At 42.0% G+C, this 18,531-nt stretch overlaps 1 protein-coding gene across 3 annotated transcripts in view; it reads right to left on the bottom strand.

Moving 5' to 3' along the window:
• Positions 1-557: 557 nt before the first annotated feature.
• NR1H4 (nuclear receptor subfamily 1 group H member 4) overlaps positions 558-18,531 on the bottom strand; it is a 62,629-nt gene continuing 44,655 nt past the window's right edge. For all 3 annotated transcript variants that reach the window (XM_077807661.1, XM_077807660.1, XM_077807662.1), the window contains exons 8-9: positions 3,433-3,546; positions 558-796 (exon numbers count right to left, since the gene is read on the bottom strand). In XM_077807661.1, coding sequence (XP_077663787.1) covers positions 558-796; positions 3,433-3,546 — 353 coding nt within the window. The remainder of the gene's footprint in view (positions 797-3,432; positions 3,547-18,531) is intronic.

An 18,531-nucleotide genomic window follows, 5' to 3' on the forward strand; every position in this document is an offset into this window, starting at 1 on the left:
ATGCAAGAAATAGTTCGATAGCCTGTTTTGAGGCTCTTTCCATTTGCTAGAGCCAACTGGTTGTCCACCCATTTGAGCAAATAAGAGCTTGGACATCTCAAATTAACACATTTCATGGTTAAAAGATAAAAGTATGTCATGGCATAAATCATTTCCATTAGTTTATTACAGTAAATATTTGAACAATGTCCTTTAATACAAAAGGTCAAGCATAATAGTACTGTGATGAACAAATATTATGAAAACCTGCATCACCCATTTTAAAAGAAAGAACTGAAAAATATAATCATTCATTTCAGAAGGAACTAATAGGGTATCTCAGTGATGCTGAAGATTATCTTTTTGATCTGAAAGTATAAATACAGGGAAAGTTGTTCTATATTCACATGTGAAAGGCTGATAGTTACATAACATTCAGTACATAATGAACAAAGTTTCTGTATGAAATCCTTTGTGTGTTTTCTTTGTGTGTAAAAAAGAAATAAAGAAAAGTTAAAGAAATAACTGTTGAGTAGTTCTATGAAAATAAATGCTATTTGGTCCTTTAAAAATATTTATCACTGCACATCCCAGATTTCACAGAGAAGAGGAGTAAATTTATGATCATTCACTCTCCATGACATCAGCATCTCTGCATGATGATGGTTAAATGTCCGTAATTCTGTAAGACGGCCCAGAAGACATGCAAAATGTTGAGGGTTATCAGTGTGGTAAAGCTTGCAGAGTTTTTGTAAAACTTCAAGCAGTGGTTCTTGAAGTCTTTCCACAGACTCTCTATCCTTTATGTATTGTCGATCTGGTTTGTTTTAAAAAGAATAAGGAAAAAATAATTAGCAAGTATGTATTTTTGTAGATTGCAAACACTTCTCTGAATCTCTTATGAGAAATGGATGGACTGCAGCCTAGAGTATGTAATATTAAACCTTTTCACCCTAGCATACGGCAACAGTCAAACCTGCCGAAAAGAATGTTTCAAGGCAAGAGGAAGCGTAAGGATCTCAGGACTTGTCTACATGATGCATTAGTGCTCATCAGCGGGGGTGGGGGGGTGAATTCTAATATGCACCAGTGTATCGTGCACTAATTGTCCCTGTGGATCCTACTGGTGCACGCTAAAGTTCATCAGTGTGCTTTGTGCATTAGAATTTACACCCCAGTTGGTGCACACTAATGCACTATGTAGACAAGCCCTAGTGTTGCAATTATGATTGAGACTGCTCTTTTTAATACATACTCCCTTCTTGCAACCAATCATAACTAGCAAAAAAACTAATTTTCAGGCAGAAGCTTCTCATGCCAGCAGCTTGGTCTTCTGGGGACAATAACTTGGCCTCTTTTTAGTTTGCTTCTTTTTATTACAGGAAAATACACACACAAATTAAATAATAAAACAAAGCTGATCCTTCATCTTTTACTCATTTAGTATGAAATACATCCCAGTACAGAGGACCAGCACAAAGCTCTAAGCAATGGTGGAAAACATTTTTCCATCAAAACTGTTTTTCTAGCTAAAATTGGATTTTTAACTAAACAATCTTTTTTGTGAAAAGTTTCAGCTGTCGATGGATCATTTTAACTTCAAACACTCAAAGCTTTTTATTAGAAAATGTTGCCACCATACCTCCGAGGTATTGTAATTCAGATTCCTTGTATCGCTGTTCTCCTCTATGGGCTGCGCTCCCCACCTTGACTACATCTCCCATGATGCACTGCAACCAGGAACTCTCACAATCCATTGTGAGGGCTCACCAAGAGGGGAAGAAGTCATGTATCATGAGATATGTAGGCCAGCCAGGGAGACGGGCCCATAGAAGAGAATGAGGGCATGAATCATCCAAACTACATCTTACATTCAGCAACATGGTGGCATTTACAAATCAAGATTTCTAGTTTTCAGCTGAAAGCTTTTGGTCAAAATTTTTTGGTTTTCATTGTTTTTCCCCCATCTAATTTTTTTTTTGGGGTGGAGGGGGACTCTTTTCCTGGCCATCTCCTGGTACCACCATGGGCAGCGGGTGAAGCTTCTTCTCGGAGAGGCTAGCTCCCCATCCCACCTCTTCTGCTCACAGTCCTGCCCACACTCCACCCCAGGCCCTGCCCCCTCCCCAGCTGGGTCCCCTACCCACTGGCATCCCTCCTCTCCTTTCCCCCTCCTCCCTGCTCAGCCTCCCCTGCCATTGCTCCTGGTCCCTCCTCCCCCACTCCACTGCTCAGCCCCCTCCCCACTCGCTGCATGCATCCCTCCATCTCCTCTCCCCTCCTTGCTTGGCCCATCGCTGGTGAGCGGTGGTGGGCAAGCGGGGAGGAGGCTGAGTGGGGAGGAGAGAAGGAACCAGCAAGTGGCAGTGGGCACCTCCAGAGTTGGGGGTGGAGAGTGCTGGAGAGAAGCAGCCAGATGGAGAACATCAAGCTTTTATATGTGCCATGCAGGTTCCTGGGCAGCTGAGGAGGTGGTATCTGCTACTCAGCTTCCCAAGTTCATCAGTAATCTCCCTAGGGAGTCCAAGGGACTGGGGAAGCTGAGTAGCAGATACTGCCTCCTCAGCCGCCCGGAAACCTGCATGGCGCATAATAAATAAGCAAAAACTTCCCGTAGAAGCCCATTCCCAGAAGGGAGGGAAAGAGGCGGGGCCACCAAAGCCCAGGCATCTGGTTCAGCAGCAGCTGCGCCAAGGGAGGCTTAGCCTCTCCTGGCTTGTTATACCTGCCGATCCATGGGCACCAGTAAGAACTGTACTTAGAGCTTGGTTTTTGCCATATTGCATGTTGGAATGGGAGTGACTGCCAAGTTATGTGAATAAGCAATTGGTCCCTATTCCAGCCATTTTATGACCTGTATGCCTTGTCCCAGAATTCTGCTGTACCACTCCTGTGACGGAAGGCCTTTGGTACCATAAAACTTCTTCATATGTTTTGGTGAAAGCTGGAATAGGAACTAGTAGTAATAATAGTAAATACATTGTAGTAGGACCGAAAGGCCTTAATTGGGATTGGGGCACCATTGTACCGGTGCTATATAAACACAGAAAAGAGAAAATCCTGGTCCTGACGGGGCTTACAACATAAAAAACAGCGACTTTCCCTCCCCTGCTTCTGCCTGCAGGTTTTCTACCATGTACTTATGATATGCCAGCCAGAGTTTGTTCTTCAAGACTTAATCCCTTTGCTGCTGGTTCTTGAGCACAGTATACATGATGTGGAAGCTTCCTTTCAAAGTTCTGATGTTCCACTGAAATTTCAATGGAATGTTAGGACATATTTGCTACTATATATCATCAACACTTGGGAGTTTTCCATACAAGAGAAAAGAAAAGCCCTTTCTGATAAGTAACAATATCTTAATTTTTATTTAGCTGCTACAGGCAAGTCATTTTTATGATTTCCTGTATGTAAAAATTATTGTCGACTATTGAATTTAGAAATAGAAATTACCTGGAGTTAAGATAACTATTGCTGTAAGTAGAGCATACTCTTCTTCTGTCATCTTCAGTTCTCCAACGCTTTTATAAAAACCAAACATGGGGGTTATGTAATCATCAGCGATACCTATTAAAAAATTCAGTGATATAATCAGATTTTTTTTAAATATACTAAAAATAAATAGTTTTATCTGTGGCCCTCTTGGCCTAAGCAGCTAGCTAAATATTTGGGCCTTTGCCAGGTTGTTTCCGTTAAAGGAGAAATTGGTGATAGTCAGTATTGCTTTAGTGAAATCCTGTTGACTCCCAAAGAATGTACACAAAGTCCTGTTTCTGTGAACACAGTAGGAACAAACAACAGGAGACAGTTTCTTTGCTCATGGTTTCCAAGCCTGCCGTTCCAGTGAGTCCTGTGCCCCAAAAAGCTCTGTCTCTCTCTCTTAGGGCCACATTCATGACTGCATCTGTCTGTCTGCTGGCTTTCTGGTGGCTTTCTGCATCCAATACACGCAGCTTGCCAAATAATCCGCTAGCCCCTGCATTTGCAATCAGTCCCAGAAAAACCTGTCAGGATATGTCTACATTGCAGTTAAAACCCCACAGCTGGCCTGTGTCAGATGACTTGGACTCATGGGGCTCAGGCTAAGGGGCTATTTAATTGCAGTGTAAACACTCAGGCTGGCATCCTGGCTCTAGGACCCCACAACAAGGGAGGGTCCCAGAGCCTAGGTTTCAGCCAGAACTTGAACTGCAATTTTATACCCCACAGCCCAAACCTGTGAGCCTGAATCAGCTGACATGGGCCAGCCATAGGTGTTCTATTGCAGTGTAGACATACCCTGAGTTCACCCTTGGGGTCAGAGCCAAGGGCATTATGCTGTGTGACACTTGCATCTGTAAGGTATTTGGACCAAGGAACAATGACACTTTCTGGCTCTCCGATTATTATTTGGGCCAAACCAAACAGGAGCGTCCTAGACAGCGTCCTAGACAGTTAGTAGGGAAAGAAGGGTATGTAGCTGCTGCTAGCTTCCCAAACTCCTTAGAACCTGTGACTGTGCCAACCTCAGCTGGTTCATTAATCCAAGAGACTGGTGTTCTCCCAGAAAAAAGGGAATCCCGTGCCCAATTCCTGCCCCTTCTTTTAGAGCAAGTATGGTATGTTTGTATATGATCCTGATGGGCAGGATCCCCAGGGAGAATAACATGATGGGGAAAGGAGTCCAGGAGAGCTGGCTGTGTTTTAAAGAATCCTTATTGAGGTTACAGGGACAAACCATCCCGATGTGTAGAAAGAATAGTAAATAGGACAGGCGACCAGGTTGGCTTAACAGTGAAATCCTTGCTGATCTTAAACACAAAAAAAAGCTTACAAGGAGTGGAAGATTGGACAAATGACCAAGGAAGAGTATAAAAATATTGCTCGGGCATGCAGGAGTGAAATCAGGAAGGCCAAATCACACCTGGAGTTGCAGCTAGCAAGAGATGTTAAGAGTAAAAAGAAGGGTTTCTTCAGGTATGTTAGCAACAAGAAGAAAGTCAAGAAAAGTGTGGGCCCCTTACTGAATGAGGAGGCAACCTAGTGACAGAGGATGTGGAAAAAGCTAATGTACTCAATGCTTTTTTTGCCTCTGTCTTCACGAACAAGGTCAGCTCCCAGACTACTGCACTGGGCAGCACAGCATGGGGAGGAGGTGACCAGCCCTCTGTGGAGAAAGAAGTGGTTCGGGACTATTTAGAAAAGCTGGACGAGCACAAGTCCATGGGCCTGGATGCGCTGCATCCAAGAGTGCTAAAGGAGTTGGCGGATGTGATTGCAAAGCCATTGGCTATTATCTTTGAAAACTCATGGCGATCGGGGGAAGTCCCGGACGACTGGAAAAAGGCTAATGTAGTGCCCATCTTTTAAAAAGGGAAGAAGGAGGATCCTGGGAACTACAGGCCAGTCAGCCTCACCTCAGTGCCTGGAAAAATCATGGAGCAGGTCCTCATGGAATCAATTCTGAAGCACTTAGAGGAGAGGAAAGTGATCAGGAACAGACATCATGGATTCACCAAGGGCAAGTCATGCCTAACTAACCTAATTGCCTTCTATGAAGAGATAACTGGCTCTGTGGATGAGGGAAAAGCAGTGGACGTGTTATTCCTTGACTTTAGCAAAGCTTTTGACACGGTCTCCCACAGTATTCTTGCCAGCAAGTTAAAGAAGTATGGGCTGGATTAATGGACTATAAGGTAGATAGAAAGTTGGCTAGATTGTCGGGCTCAATAGGTAGTGACGTCTAGTTGGCAGCCGGTATCAAGTGGAGTGCCCCAAGGGTCAGTCCTCGGGCCGGTTTTGTTCAATATCTTCATAAATGATCTGGAGGATGGTGTAGATTGCATCCTCAGCAAGTTTGCAGATGACACTAAACTGGGAGGAGAGGTAGATATGCTGGAAGGTAGGGATAGGATACAGAGGGACCTAGACAAATTGGAGGATGGGGCCAAAAGAAATTTGATGAGGTTCAACAAGGACAAGTGCAGAGTCCTGCACTTAGGACGGAAGAATCCCATGCACCGCTACAGACTAGGGACCAAATGGCTAGGCAGCGGTTCTGCAGAAAAGGACCTGGGGTTACAGTGGATGAGAAGCTCGATATGAGTCAACAGTGTGCCCTTGTTGCCAAGAAGGCCAATGACATTTTGGGATGTATAAGTAGGGGCACTGCCAGCAGATCGAGGGACCTGATCGTTCCCCTCTATTCGACATTGGTGAGGCCTCATCTGGAGTACTGTGTCCAGTTTTGGGCCCCACACTACAAGAAGGATGTGGAAAAATTGGAAAGCGTCCAGTGGAGGGCAACAAAAATGATTAGGGGACTGGAACACATGAGTTATGAGGAGAGGCTGAGGGAACTGGGATTGTTTAGTCTGCAGAAGAGAAGAATGAGGGGGGATTTGATAGCTGCTTTCAACTACCTGAAAGGGGGTTCCAAAGAGGATGGATCTAGACTGTTCTCAGTGGTAGCAGATGACAGAACAAGGAGTAATGGTCTCAAGTTGCAGTGGGGGAGGTTTAGGTTGGATATTAGGAAAAAACGTTTTCACTAGGAGGGTGGTGAAACACTGGAGTGCGTTACCTAGGGAGGTGGTGGAATCTCCTTCCTTAGAAGTTTTTAAGGTCAGGCTTGACAGAGCCCTGGCTGGGATGATTTCATTGGGGATTGGTCCTGCTTTGAGCAGGGGGTTGGATTAGATGACCTCCTGAGGTCCCTTCCAACCCTGATATTCTATGATTCTATGATTCTGTGACTCTTCGGTCTAGAGACCATGGGCTTGATTCTTATTTATGCTCAGGCACCTTTACAGCACTCTGGACTTAAATTACATTCAAACCCACTTTATCTCCTTTACACTGTGCCTTAATGCACTTGAGAATCAGGCCCAATGAATTCATGCCTTTTTTATCGGAGAGCAGGGTGCATTATAACTTTCATATTAAAATAGAGCTGTTGCAAGATTGCTTAATACAGCTGCTTAAAGCTGTCTGATGGTGGGCATCTGGGGTGTGTTTAGAATTCCACACCAGTGGTTCTGCAGTAGCAATGCCATAGGTTTGAAGGAAGGGATCCTACTCTATTTCCAAAAGTGAAAACTTTGTGACTTGTTCTTTAGTTATCTCAATCCCTAGGAGGAAACGTATTTCTGAGTTTTGAGCTAATCTTGGCTAAAAGTTAAGGCTTTGGGTGGAAACCACTGTGGTTTTTCAAGATTTACACAAAAAGGAAGCTAAACTTTGTAGTTTTAGTCACATTTTGCTTTGAGGTTTGGAGATTGTTCAAACCCGAAAACTCAAAGTGAAAATCAGTGGATGTACAGCCACAGGAAGCAAAATCGAAAAATTGAGAGGTCACTTGACTAAACTATGATTAGTCACTTTCTGCTGCTGCTATAGGAATAAACATTTCTACGGTTTGGAATAAACTAGCAACAAAGAACACACTCTTTGGAGAGTAAATCTAACCCATGGTGCACACTGTAATTAAACATATAACATTAACCACCTGTGTTAATTTCAGGTTACGAACTGCAATACTGAAGCTCTTATCACAAGTTTTCACATAGTCAGGCCCTTTTTAGAAGGGTCAGAATCAATGAAGCAGAAATGTATGACAAGTGTCCGCTTGTCATATGTGAGTTAATTGTACTCTTGGGGCTTCAAAAACAATGAACTACAGCCAGAGCCTCTAATTTTCCACTGTAATTTTTCTCATAATTATCAGAGTTAGCTATTTAAAATGTTGAACAACTGTTTCACTAAGCTTTCAGGTCCATCTATTCCTTTAGAAAGAGAATGCTTTTTAAAAGTACCACTATGATTAAATATGACAAAATTAAATGCCAAAGCTCATATGAAAACTGAAAAATGTAAAAGATCTGTACAGTTTAGCATTGGCGGTTGCCAGAAAGAACTCCCCATTGGAAGTGAATGGCACAAAAATGACTGCATGAAGGTCTGGGAGCAAACAAAACATGTCCAAATTTGTTGTGCCATTAGATTACCATCATCTTCTTGATTGGAAGCATGGAAAATAGGAGAGGGAAGGGAGAATCCTAGCAAGACTGCCTCCTTCCCACTCCTGGCTCATTGCTCTCCCCCAGTTTCCTTTGTTGCCACCTCTCCTGATTGTCTCATGACATCTGGTACTTCGGCCCCTGCAGTCAAGTGATTATATGAGAATCCCAGCTTTTGTTTTTTAAAAAAGTTTCTAGCCCTTATGGTTGTGGAGAAAAGCTTGAAAACATGACTAGAGGGTACCCCAACGTCTCAAAAGCTAGAAGGCAAACAAAAGGATCCCCAAGTGTAGTTTATTTTAAAATCTCATGATTTTTCAGCCAATCACATTTTTTGGGGTGCTGACTTGAGCTTTGAATGGTTGGCATTGGTGGTGATGAGTTTCTGCGCTGTTTTCTTTAGCCTCTCTGATACACAGTGTACCCAAAGCAAAATAAAAATGACAACAATCAGAGGTCCCAATTCTGGAGAAGGGTGTAGTCACTCTGCACCATGCCAGCAGTGGAATCTGGATCTAAAACAGGCATAGGTGGCCATGGAAAGATCATCCCATGGTAGAGAGATTCTCTAGTGGCTCCTACATAGGGGGAAATGGCTGGGGTTTCCCTGCACCTTCTCTGATCCATGGCTGCCTTATCTGTCTTTATCTAGTGCTAGGTCAATGGAAGAAGTCTTCCACTGACCTATTATCATCTGTCAGAGAGGTGGATTACCTACGCTGATAGGAGAATCTTTCTCATTGGTGTAGGTAATGTCTATGCTGTGTCGCTGTAGTGTTGTCAGTGTTGACAAGTCGTATATGCCTGTACAATGCCTAGCACAATGAGGCCCTGACCTCAGCACCACTGTGATACAAATAATAAATTTTATAATAATAAACAGGAAAGGGAGGAAAGAATGAAGAGGAGTGCTACAGTATTAGAGAGTATGCTTATGTTGATACCAAAAAGAATAGAATTTTGAAATGTTTCAATAGTCAAATGAAGCAAGAGACTATTGTTAGCTAAATATGTAAAATGATAAGCCCCAGTGGAAGAGGCTTTTCTGGTTTTGTTCTATTCATCTTTCTACAGACCTCTTCCACACTATTTCATCATGCACTAACTGCTGTTTCATCACAAGAGGGAGCTGTTTTCTTATATGACTGAAAATATTTCAGTTTGGACTTAATAAACCCCATCAGAAAAAAAAAATAGAAATGTTTAAAATGCCTGATTGTTTTTTTTTAATTGCTATTATGACATATATAGAGGTGGTCTCATCTCCCTTCAGGTGCTTAAGAACCACATTATAGGTGGCGTTTGGATAGTAACTAGGGGGAGTTATGGGACCTTCTCAAATGTCACTGCTGCAGTTTGCAGTTTAGAAGTGAAGCCAAGACATATTGTGTTTGTAGTTTTATTCTAAATTTTTAATTTGATTTTAAAAGTCTTTCTGGCCTCACCGAGAACAGAAAAAATAAGGACAGGTTTCAGAGTAGCAGCCGTGTTAGTCTGTATTCGCAAAAAGAAAAGGAGTACTTGTGGCACCTTAGAGACTAACAAATTTATTTGAGCATAAGCTTTCATGAGCATCCGATGAAGTGAGCTGTAGCTCACGAAAGCTTATGCTCAAATAAATTTGTTAGTCGCTAAGGTGCCACAAGTACTCCTTTTCTTTTTGAGAAAAAATAAGCTAGCTCTTACTTTTGTTTATAAAAAATCTGTACGAGATGTAGAAGAAATCTGTGCTATATATTGTTCTGTAGGCACATCTTCCTGATTAATATTCATCAGCCACCCCTTCTTCCCTCTTTCAAAAATCTTCTGCTAGTCCCATTTGTTCTGTGAAGCATTTCAGCTACAAAGAACATGCTCTACTCTGTGTGCCATTTTGTAATGTCATGTATCATACAGATCTGGGCCTACAAGGGTTGATCCATCTTCTATGGAGTCATTTCATTGACTTCAGTATATGAGTAAAGTGTCCTAAACAAATAAGAGTCTCTGCCTTGAAGAGCTTTACTGTCTAATGACTTGATGCAACTTCTAGGGAAATCAATGGGAGATAGTCATGAAATCTTTTCATGAAAGCTCATCAAAGCGGAGACTCTTATTTGTCCAGCCCACTTTACCTATTGTACAACTTTATTAATATCCATGGTTTCATATACATGATTTTTATCTTGCTTTTAAGGGTTTAGTCCTGCAATCCTTAGACTGGCGAAACACTCCTTAAAGGCAATGTGAATGATGTCCGCAGCTTCAGGCCCTAAGCAGTTAGCTGGTTAAAACCAGAGAAAATGAGTATTCCTTTCCCTAGTAGCCAGTCAGTATTTATCACTACATTTATTTATAAGCTACATTTTCTATATGTGTTTATTTTCATTTGCCTCTTTTCAATAATAAAAATTAAACAGACCTACCTGAAGGTAAGCTTTAGAGAAGTGTTTATGACATCTAGATGTTTTTTTAAAAAACTTCTACCAGGGAGAATGTTTTGTTCTAATTAACAATGACTAATACTGTGTTGTTAATATGGATGAAAAGATCTTTCATCTGGATAAGTGTGAAGGTGCCAGTGGATATTAATCCTAGCAGTAAATGAACTGTTGTTTTATGGAAAACAAAATGTATTAATTACTCACTAAATTATAACTTATCTCTCACAGAATCTTGTCTATCAAAATTGTTTTCCAGACTCAGAAACTTTCACTGGAAACTTTGACTTTTATTTTATTTGAATGTTAACAGTGAAATGCATCACAGGACCCTATAATAATTGGGGCAGATACATCCAGGGTCTCTGCTGGCTGCGAGCGGTGTAGAGCCTGGCAGGGCATAGTCGACTTAGTAGAGAGGTTGCAGGACCAGAAAGTGGACACATGACCTCTCCTCCATCAGGTGACTGTTAGGGAGATGAGCAGGGAGAGGCATTAGCTGAGAAGAAGTCATGACCAGTGAAGGAAGTGGTGCATCTCCTCCGCATTCACCAGTGAGGCTCAAATGGAACCACAACTGCAGACCAAAGAAGCTACCCAGCCAATGCTTAACATGGTTTGGAAAAGTGGGGGTCTTATCACGCCCACATCTGCCCATCCCATGCTCAGCAATTAATTCTGTCTCCCACCCCCAAATCAATCCTGTCCCCCAATCTGCCACTCATAAATTCTGTCCCCCCCGCCCCACCTCTGTTCCTACTGCAGCTTATGGGGGGTTTCATCCCCCCACACCTGAGGGGGCTGCAGTAGAGTCCTCTCTCCCACTTCCCAGGGTGGGTGTTGCAGGGAGGGAACTGGGGGGCAGAGGAAGCAGCCCATTGCTCACAGGAGTGAGGTGGTAGCAGAACTGGCATGGGCTGCCTGGCTCCTTATCTCCCTCCTCCCAGGGGCATCACTTCAGCATCCCACCTTCCACCTTTCTGCTAAGGCCACAGCTGCTCATGGGGGAGGAGCGCGGTCCCATCCTGGATGTAGGCAGGGTGGTGGCATGGCATGGCCATCTTATCCCGGCGAGTAGGGGGGTGGAAAGCCCGAGGAAGGTGTCTCAGTGATGGCCAGCCTAGGGCAAGGATTGGGGCCAGGTTCCCTCTGCATTGTCAGCTCCAGTCCAGACTGCCACTGCTGCTTCCTGCCCAGCCAGTGAGCAGAAGGAGCAGAAGGAGCAACATGCAGATTAGGAGCCCCAGCCCAGGCCGCACCACAGCAGTGTCCCCCCCTCCTACCCCAGCCCTGGGGAGGCAATATAGTGTCAATTGGCAAGGAGCTAGGAAAGATCTGGGGAAGGGAAAACCAAGGCTGGGAGGAAGCGACTGTCCCCCATGCAATAGAATATGATGCCCCTGTCCTCCCACCTTGAGAATGGTGTCAGGTTGCTGAGGGGAGGGGAAAAAAGCTCTGCCTCCTACCTGCAGCAGCCCTGATTGGCTACTCTTCCCCAGGCGGTAGGAAAGTGGGAAAAGCACCCAACCAGAAGGGCTTCCCCAGGCAGCAATTAAAATGTGCACCCCTCAGCAACCCAGCTCACTCCCTAGAAATTGTATGTGCCAGGTCTGTGACTTGTTTCACAACCCAACCCACTTTCAGTACTACCCCAGCAGAAACCCCCTGAGGGAACGTGGTGGTGGAAACACCACACACCCTCCGTTGGGGGAATTACCTGCAGGTAGGGAAGAAGGCCTGGCTGGCAAGGAAGTATAATTTACACTTCCCTTAGTGTTGGTGACTCTAGTCTATATATGTAAACATACAGTAGTAGTCAGCTTGGGAAGCATATTTATATCGAAGGAAAGCGGTTGTGTTCTCTGTGGTCTGTCTCAGTGTGCAAATTTAGTAGAAAATTCCCTGCGTATTGCAATTAGAATGCAGTATTCCCCTGCCTCTGTAGATACGAATTAAACACTTACACCTATTTATCTAGCTATAATGCAGGAATATGGAATTGGCTACTTCATGTGGCTCTGAAATATTCATGAACAGAATTTTCCCATTCTATATATACCCATGGCTGTGTGTATTACAATGCAGTGAACGGAAGACGTTAAATCATCGAGTTTTAAAGAGGTTGTGTTTATTTGCTTGTTTTTGTCTTCTTTTCCAGCAATTCCATTTTGAACGTGTTTTAAAAATTGTGTCACTGTGGACAACACTACCATCCTGTCCGTCACTCGGGCTATAACCTGGGCATTATTTTCTTCTTAGAACTATTTGTGGGTCCTCACTCCCAGCCAAATCTAAGTCTTGCTGAAAAACATCTCTCAGATACAACTTTTCTTAGCCATCCACACAGCTAAAGCCCTCATCCTGGCTCTCATCTCGTGTCTCAATTACTGCAACACCCTTTACTCTGACCTTGACAAATACAATCTTGCCCCACTGACATCTATTTAGAATACTGCTGCAAAGATCTTTTCCTAGACCATCACTTTGATCATGTCACGCTTTCTGGCGATCCCTCCACTGGCTCCTCCTTCTCTATCTCATCAAACAGACACTACCTGTCTTCACTTTCAAGGCCCTATCCTTTCCTATCCTCTCACATTCACTAACAAGGAGTCAACTCTCGTGTCCGATTGGCCCAAGATATCAGCCTCCATTGACCACTTAGTACAAAGGTATTTGTTTGAAAATTTAACTTTTCTCACGCTGTCCCTCACATGTGGGAGCAGTTCCCCGTACACATCTTCAAAGCTAAGTCTTTAGTCCTCTCCAAATCCCTCCTTAAAACTCTCCTTTAGTATGATGCAAAAATCTTGACAACATGTGGGCTGCTTGTATGTTGAGACCACTCCCTGTCATGCTGATCAATAATGCCTCATTGTTTCCTGGCACTCCCCTATCTGTTGTCTCTTGTCTGATACTAAGATTGTAAGCTCTTGGGGACAGGGACTGTCTTCTTGTTCTGTGTCTGTACAGCAGCTGGCACAATGGAGTACTGGTCCAAGGCTAGGACTCCTAGATGCTACAGTAATACAAGTAATTAAATAATAATAATAATAATAATTTATTTTAGTATTATTATTATTAATTTATTATTATGTATAAAGCTGGAAATACTGGAAGTGATTGTCCATTATTGCTGAGCCAAATTTTGCTTTTGAGTGCACATGAGAGACTCTTATTGAAATCAGTGGGAACCACGTGTTCACATGCAAGGACAGAACGTAGACTCTTACCAATATTTTAGAATAAAGTGGTTACTTCCCTTCCTGCCTTTATCTCATTGTTGATGGGTTTCAGGTGCTAAAGGGCAATAGGCAATAGTGTATTTCACACTGACAGGTATTCTTCTACTCACTGAAAAATTAGAGCCAGATTCTACCACAGTTACTGATGTGAAGTAGCATTTTATTCCTTAACGCTGATATCGACAGGCTTATTCGTGGAATAATGTGCTAGAGTAAAAGAATCAGAATCTGATACTTAATGACTTCCAGAAAAGCAGTGTCATCATAGTTACAATGTATAAATGCTCATTGAGAAAATATTTTGCCCTTCATAAACATTTTAATAATATTGCACTATCAATAAGTGGAATCTGCAAAGCACCTTTAAAATTACAGAAGTAAACTAGGCATATTCCTGAGATGTCAGTCTTTCACAGAAATAACCAGGTAATTGCAATGTGGTACGCATTCTGCAGCATCAATTAACATAAAAAAAAGGCACAAGCTTTCATTAACGTTAAATAGGTTTCCTCGGTAGCCCACGTAGGAGAGGAATTCAGTTTCAGCAACATTTAAAGAAAGAACTTTTATATCGTATTATGTAAAAAACCCTGAGGGCATAAACAAGACAGTTGGTGAGATGTGCTGCTACTTAGCCAGTATGTTAGTCACACTAATAAATAAAACCATATTGCATCAGCATAAGAATCAAATGAAAGCTGCTAATGCTGAAAGGTCATCGCCACCAGATCTCTGGTTTCTTTATCAGGAAAATGTTAAATTCAATACAACTGTAGAGGGGGAATAGCATAAATATTAATAGATGAAAGCCATTTCTAAGAGCACATCATGACAGATGACAAAACATTGGACAGCTTGCGACTTTCAGGCAGTTTTTCCCCATTTTCATGGGTCCATATATCAAAGCCTGACAATAGGACCCAGCTGACATTTAGACACTCGCCTACATCTAAAAATGATCCTATATGGATTGAAGTTCTGACTAAGGACGAAATTCAAAAATATACTACTCCTTTTTAAGAGGGTCAGTCTTTGGTGCCCTTCTAGAAGCTCCAAGTATTCCTGATACATTATTGCTTCCCTCTACTCTCATCCTTACCCTTTTATATAGTATGCTTACCTGCTTTGAATTTTGCTCAGCTATATTTATGTTTCCTCAGTGGTTCTTTTTTCTGTTTGTGTGGTTTTTCTTTTCATTCAATTTTGTCTTGCACGTTTGCTGCTTGTTTTGCATTGTTCTCCCCTCTGCATCATATTTTTTACTGCTCTTGGAATTTGCCTTCTTACCTAGGTTAGTTTTAAATTCTTTGCCTGAATTATTTGTTTAGCATTTTCGTAACAAGAAATAATGGCAGTGGGTGTCTGCAACTTTTAGTACAACATATTCATGGGGGTTAAGGCCAGAAGGGACCAGTAGATTATCTAATCTGACCTCCTGTATATCACAGGCCATTAAATTTCACCCAGTTACCCCTGTATTGAGCCCAATAACTTGTGTATATAAATGAATTGTATTAGTAATATTTATGCTTACATATACACCTTAACTAAAATTTTCAAAGATGACAAGTGAAAATTGCTTTAATTTTGGGGTGTCCAACTTAAGACAACTTAAAGAAATTTGATTTTCAGAAGATAGGTGCTCAGTGCTTTATGAAAATTAGGCCCCTTTAGGGTGTAATAAGTTGGACACCCTAAAACAGAGTCACCCCAAATCACTAGTCACTTTTGAAAATTTAGGCCCCAGATATTAATAATCCAACTCTGAAGTTTGACCCTGTGACTACTTACTAAAGTGAGATTCCATTTTTTTTATGTGCTAGACTACTTTCCAATATGGAATTATTTATCTCTAATTATTGATTCATTTTAAACAAACTGCCCAAATAATATAAAATATGAACAGCTGTGTTGTGGTGAGTTTTCAGACAAGCATTTTTCCTCTAAAGTTTGTGGTTCCCAGTGGTTCTCAAACTAGGGCAGCCGCTTGTTCAGGGAAAGCCCCTGGCAGGCTGGGCCGGTTTGTTTACCGGCCGCATCTGCAGGTTCGGCCGATCGTGGCTCCCACTGGCCGCGGTTCGCCGCTCCAGGCCAATGGGGGCTGCAGGAAGGGCGGCCAGCATATCCCTCGGCCCGTGCCACTTCCCACAGCCCCCATTGGCCTGGAGCGCTGAACCGCGGCCAGTGGGAGCTGCGATCGGCCGAACCTGCAGACACGGATGGTAAACAAACCGGCCTTGCCCGCCAGGGGCTTTCCCTGAACCAGCGGTGGCCCTAGTTTGAGAACCACTGCAGTAGACTAACAAACTGTCAGGCATGCTACAACAGTTCATGTGTCTATACCTTAGTTTTCAAAACACCAAAAAGAGTCTCAGAGTAGCAGCCGTGTTAGTCTGTATCTGCAAAAGGAAAAGGAGGACTTGTGGCACCTTAGAGACTATCAGATTTATTTGGGCATAAGCTTTCGATGAAGTGAGCTGTAGCTCACGAAAGCTTATGCTCAAATAAATTTGTTAGTCTCTAAGGTGCCACAAGTCCTCCTTTTCTTTTTACAAAAAGAGTCTGTAATTTTTCTATCCCGTAGCATATTATTATGTTAATTTTGTTGGGGTCTGGGCTACATATTCCGTTAAATTCCTACTATATTTTAAGATTCTAGAAGCATCCTATAATAAGTCAGTGGCAGATGGCGTATGAAAGAAATATTTGTTGAGCTTAACAGAGTGCATTTGTGAGATAGACAAAAGTATCATTTTGCATTTCATAATAACTGTCCCTCTCTAAAGTGGAGAAAATTTACAGCCAAACATTGCAGATTTGCAGCTTTCTAACTAACTGGTATAAGTTCAACAAAGTATGGAGGAAGTAAACTTAGGTATTCTTTGCATATTTGCATGTTGCATTGTATGTTCAAGCCTAAGGTAATGAAAATTTTTGATGAGAGAATTGTACTGACAATGCTTTTTTTCCCTTTACATTATCTGAAGCTATATACATTGCAAATATCCAAGGGCCTGACACTGATACCCCCTACTCATGCAGAGTAGTACCGCAGTCCATGAGTAATCTGATTAATTTCAAAATCACTGGGACTACTGCTGGAGCAAGGACCTATTCAATATGAGTAAGAGTATCAGAATCAGCTGCAAAATGATTACTGTTTTGGCTTTATTTTGGTCAGAGGGAAAGCAGTCCTGCAAACACACACTTTTAACCCCATCGCTTCTGGGCAGGAAAGTCTGGGGGAGGCAAGACTATATATAGTGAAACCAGGAGGGAAATGGAAGGTTATTTTGCCCGGCTCTTTGGAGGCCGTGGGTCCTCAAGAAATTTACTGTCTGGGATATTTTAGAAGTTTTAATAGCATAAAAAGGAGGTAAGCTTGCACCCTCTAGTTTGCATTGTAAGCCTATTTTTAATGGTAGTTTGAATGACTACCACCCTGTGGTTTTGGCAATGTGCAAAAGCACAGAAAGATAAAAATATAATGCAAAGACAAACACTGATATAAAAAGAATTAGGGGAAAGTAGCAAAGGCCTGGCCTGACATAATTAATTAATTCCTGGAGGGAGGCCTCATCTTTTGGAAAATAAGATTAGGGGAGGGTATAAATGTTGATCGCTAATAAATACATGTACAAGTTTAAGAATATTTATTTTCTGATAAAGGCTCTTTCACTGGGAAAAGGTCCCATTAACCCGCAGAAGGCCATTGCTCCCAGAGCGGGAGGAGAGAGCCCTAAATTATGTGGGAAACAGTAGGATTTGACTTCCAATTTTCAAATGATGCCTTTTTACCTCTAACCACTTCTTTTCCTTTGTTGTTTAGCCACGGTGTCACTTTTTGGTCCTCTTATTATGTTTTTTAATTTGGGGTATACATTTAATTTGAGCCTGTATTTTGGTGGTTTTAAGAAGTTTCTATGCAGCTTGCAGGCATTTCACATTTGTGACTGTACCTGTTAATTTCCACTAGCTTCCTAATTTTTATGTTGTTCTCCTTTCTAAAGATAAATGTTACTCCAGTGGGCTTCTTTAGTATTTCTTTCCCCACACAAGAATGTTAAATTTAATTATGTTATCGTCACTATTACTGAGAACTTCATGTATATTCACCTCTTGGACCAAATCCTGTGCTCCACTTAGAACTAAATCAAGAATTGCTTCTCCCCTTGTGGGTTCCAGGACTAGCTGTTTCAAGAAGTAGTCATTTATGGTGTCTAGAAATTTTATTTCTGCCTCCTATCCCGAGGTGACATGTACCCAGGCAATATGTGGATAGTTGAAATCCCCCATTATTATTGAGTTTTCTATTTTTATAGCCTCTCTGATCTCCTGGAGCATTTCACAATCACTGTCACCATCCTGGTCAGGGGGTTGGTAGTATATTCCTTCCACTATATTCTTATTATTCAAGCATGGGATTTCTATCTATAGAGATTCTCCTATACAATTTGATTTATTTAAGATTTTTACTATATTTGACTCTATGCTTTCTTTATAGTGCCACATCCCCACCAGCACGACCTACTCTGTGATTCCTATGTATTTTGTACCCTGGAATTACCATCTACCATTGATTATCATCGTTCCACCAAGTTTCTGTGATGCCTATTATATCAATAGGCTCATTTATTACCAGGCATTCAAGTTCTCCCAATTTTAGTATTTAGACTTCTAGCATTTGTATACAAGCACTTACAAAATTTGTCACTTTTTAGTTGTCTACCATTATATGATGGAATTGAATGGCACTCTTTTTCATCTGTTTGTCTTCAGCTCCAATCTGTACTTTATCAGCTTCTATCCTCACCTCTTTACTAACATACAGAGATTCCCCGTTAATAGATCCTCCCCTAAGGGATGCCTCCATCTGAACCATGTGCTTCT

This window comes from Eretmochelys imbricata, chromosome 1 (assembly GCF_965152235.1).
Source record: "Eretmochelys imbricata isolate rEreImb1 chromosome 1, rEreImb1.hap1, whole genome shotgun sequence".
Classification (NCBI taxonomy): domain Eukaryota; kingdom Metazoa; phylum Chordata; order Testudines; family Cheloniidae; genus Eretmochelys; species Eretmochelys imbricata.